Source organism: Microplitis demolitor, chromosome 3 (assembly GCF_026212275.2).
Source record: "Microplitis demolitor isolate Queensland-Clemson2020A chromosome 3, iyMicDemo2.1a, whole genome shotgun sequence".
NCBI lineage: Eukaryota > Metazoa > Arthropoda > Insecta > Hymenoptera > Braconidae > Microplitis > Microplitis demolitor.
In genome coordinates this window covers 101001-104848 of record NC_068547.1, presented here as the reverse complement: position 1 = coordinate 104848, position 3848 = coordinate 101001, and the positions used below count along the sequence as shown (strand labels likewise).

The window sequence follows — 3848 nt, the reverse complement described above, 5'->3', positions numbered from 1 at the left end:
AACTAAAACACAAAAATTTTTTAAAATGTAACTATATATAAATATATACTGTTATTAAATGCACTATTTAATTACCGATATATTAATTTAAAAATTTTTTTTTTTTTTTTTCAAATAATTAGATGTATAAAATATATATATTTTAATAAGTATAACGTTACTTGGTATTTTCGAGTAAGAGAACCAGGCAGAGCCAGGCAAACAAGGAAACAAGACCGACCAGTAAAAACGAGCCGAACTGAGATGAACTGAACTGAACTGAGGGAACAAGCAACTACTGGCAACTACTGGCAACTACTACCGCACTGTACCGTAAGTCTGTAAGCCGTACTGCCCGTACTCCTTACCCTCCGTACTAAACTTTACTAAACTTATTCCTTTAAGTAGTATGCACATATACATGTATATATGCATTGTTGTACACAACTCTCCATGCCATACTCCAGTGGTTTCAATGGCTCCAGTGGCTCCAGTGGCTCCAGTGGCTCCAGTGGCTCCAGTGGTTACCGTCATTACTTATTAGTTGATGTGCGTTAGTCTCAAAGGTAAAAAAATATATATACAACTCCGATCAGTAGGTGAAATAATTATAATTTATGTCTAACACAACTACAACCTAGTATGTACAACACATCAACTAGTATAATTTATATGTAACATGTTTCACTGAAAATTAAAAACTTAATCTTTGTTGATAAATATAAAATTAAAAAAAAAAAAAAAAATTATATCACCTTGTTTGGCGGGCAAGAGAATCGATAAACGCCTAAATATTATTATTTAAAATTTAAGTACAAGTTTTTAATAATTCTTAAAGCATAAATATTTTATTAAATACACTACAGAATTACAGAATACAGATTACACGATTACAGATTTATTTATTTATTTGAATTTTTCATGTAAAATCAAAATGAGCTTAAGACTTTACTGCCATCTGTAAACTAAATCTTGGTTTAAAAATAAATTACACATTACAGTTTTAATTCTATCTTGGTTGTTCATTGGATAACTTGGGACAGTTGGGATAACTGTTGATGCTGTTGATAAATAAATTAAAACAATTAATTGATACACAATACACGTGGTTTTGTTTAAGTGGTTTAAATTATACATGTTACTGCTAAATTTTAAGTGATTTATTATGAATGAAAATAATATTATTAGGGAGGTTCTCTCGACAATCCAAATAAATACTAAAAAACCTGAAAAATTTTTAAGGTATGCTGATAATATTTTTTTATTTCAATTTTACAATATAACCTTATAAAAATTTTAGGTTATCTTCATTAACAATTAAAATAATTAATCAATTTTATTTTTTATTTTAGTGTACAAAATGATGTTGAGTTAGAAATAAGAAATTCACTTAAAAAATTGTATGATTTTACTAAAGTTGAAGCTAATAATAATAATAATAATGCTCTGCCCGAGCTTATAATTGAAAATGTTGACGAAGAACATATTTGGCAGCAATTAGAATTACAAAATGAATCAGTTATTCCAGATTTTATAACAGATATTTCTCATATAGTTGCAAAAAATAATTTATTTACATTATCAATTACACAAGAATCAGAAAATCAACTTGAAGATAAAAACAACAACAACAATAATAATAATAATAATAATAATGATGATGATGATGATGATGATGATGATGATGATGAACAAGAGAAAGAAAAAAAAGTTAATGATGAAATGGAATATGAACACGAAATTGATTCTGATGGTGAAATTGACAGTAAATCAAAAACTAAAAAAATGAAATCCAAAAAGAAAAAACCATCTATTGTAGATGATAAATTTTTTAAATTAAATCAACTTGATGAATTTCTTACTAAAGAAGATAAAAAAGAATCACAAAATAAACCTGATGATTCAGATGACTCGAGTGAAGAATCTATTAATTTATTTGATAACTATATAGGAAATGATGAAAATAATGACGACGACAATGATGATAATGATAATGAAGATGGTAGGATGCTCAAGTATGCAGATTTTTTTGATAGTCCTGAAAGTGCAGATGATGATAATGATGATGACGATGATGATAATAATGTCAATGTCAATGATGATGTTGAAAATGTCGCTCAAGATGAATTAGAATCAGATCATGATAGCAATGACATTAATATTGAAAGTAATGAAATAAAAAGAATTAAAAAAATTGATGGTAATAATAAACGTGTTAAATTTAATTTATCGAATAATACAGATTCTGATTTCGATAATGTTGATAATGATAATAAAAAATCAAACGTTGAAGAAGAAACAATGGAAACAAAATCATCATTTGAGAGTCGTAAAGAACGAGTAGATAAGAAAATAAAAGAATTGGAGACAGCGGCTATTTCAAAGAAACCCTGGCAATTGAGAGGTGAAGTAACAGCAACTAGTCGTCCACCTAATTCATTATTGGAAGAATATCTTGAATTTGATGTAACATCAAGACCAGCTCCAATTATGACAGAAACAACAAATTTAAAACTTGAAGAAATAATAAAACAACGAATTAAAGATAAAGCTTGGGATGACGTTCAACGAAAAATAAAACCTATTGAAACTCCGATGGAATATAAAAAAAAATTGGTTATGGATCAGGAAAAAAGTAAAAAGAGTTTATCTCAAATTTATGAAGATGCTTATTTGAAGCAAAAACAAACACTTGATCCTGATAATCAAGAGAGGGAAGAAGAAGAATCTAAAGAATTTAAAGAAATTCGTCAAGGCATACAATCCTTAATTAATAAACTTGATGCATTATCTAACTACCATTGTACTCCAAAACCGGTAATTATTTGCTATTATTATATCGATTGTTTATTTAAAAAAACTTAAATAATTGTTATTGTTAATAATTATAAATATTTATAGGCTCAACCAGATATCAAAATTATTAGTAATTTACCTGCGATAAATATGGAAGAAGTTGCTCCTGTGGCAACTGCAGATGCTACTCTTTTGGCTCCTGAAGAAGTTCAAAGTAAGTTTTTATATACATTAATAAAATTTGACTTTTATATAAATTCAATTAATTTTATTTTTATAGTAAAAAAACGTGGAGACCTCATAGGTGAGTCGGAGCGTACTGATACAGATAAAAATCGACAGCGAAGAAAGAAAAAGAAAGTTCAAAGATTAAAACAAAAAGCAATAGATAACAAAGAAAAAAATCTAATAGATAATAAAAAACGAGGTAAAATAGTTAAAGATGTGCTTATTAAAAAATTGACAAAAGATCGTAATATTGAAACAGTTAATTCGTCAAATGTTAAAACTTCAAAATCATCCACCGATTTCTTTGCAAGGTTGCAAGAAAAATCTAATGACAAGTCAATAAATAATAAATTAGATAAGAAAAAAAGTAAGAATTCATCTGCAATTAAATACAAATTGTAAAATTGTAAATAAAAAGTATCATTTTACATTAATAAAATCTATTTTCTTTTTTTTTTTTTTTTCTCTTTTTCATTATATTAATTTAAAACATACTAATGTTTTATAATTATTTAAAATCATATAACAAATTTTACACATTAGTTTTTAGTTTATCACTTACTTAAAGATATTTTAAATAAAAAATTCGAAGAAAAAAAAGAAAAAGATATATTTTAAAAAATTTATATTATAATGAAGAAAAAAGTAATTATTTAGAGTGTACAATGTGTTAAAAAAGAATTTGATATCATCTAATACTTAAAAATTCGAAAACCAAAACAAAACGTTAGAAATTATTGAAAAAGTTTGTAATAAAAAGACTATAACGTTTTTAATTGATTTAAATATTACAACATTGTAGTTGTTAGGATGATGATGGTGGTTTAAGGTAAAGTAGAGGAAAT

General features: G+C 26.0%; 1 protein-coding gene across 1 annotated transcript; it reads left to right on the top strand.

Annotated features, from left to right (window-relative positions):
* The first annotated feature begins 457 nt into the window (after window positions 1–457).
* On the top strand, window positions 458–3454 carry LOC103573676 (U3 small nucleolar ribonucleoprotein protein MPP10). Its single transcript, XM_008552856.2, has 5 exons — window positions 458–545; window positions 981–1221; window positions 1332–2796; window positions 2881–2989; window positions 3056–3454. Exons 2-5 carry the CDS (start codon window positions 1145–1147, stop codon window positions 3403–3405), a joined length of 2001 nt encoding a protein of 666 aa, XP_008551078.1. The 5' UTR covers window positions 458–545; window positions 981–1144; the 3' UTR covers window positions 3406–3454.
* Window positions 3455–3848: the final 394 nt, after the last annotated feature.

Excerpts from the sequence above, each read along its gene's own strand:
- LOC103573676 (XM_008552856.2), top strand. The coding sequence starts at position 1,145 with ATGAATGAAAATAATATTATTAGGGAGGTTCTCTCGACAATCCAAATA. Across the intron at positions 1,222-1,331 it reads AAACCTGAAAAATTTTTAAG|TGTACAAAATGATGTTGAGT; the intron begins GTATGCTGATAA and ends TTTTTATTTTAG. Across the intron at positions 2,990-3,055 it reads GGCTCCTGAAGAAGTTCAAA|TAAAAAAACGTGGAGACCTC; the intron begins GTAAGTTTTTAT and ends TTATTTTTATAG.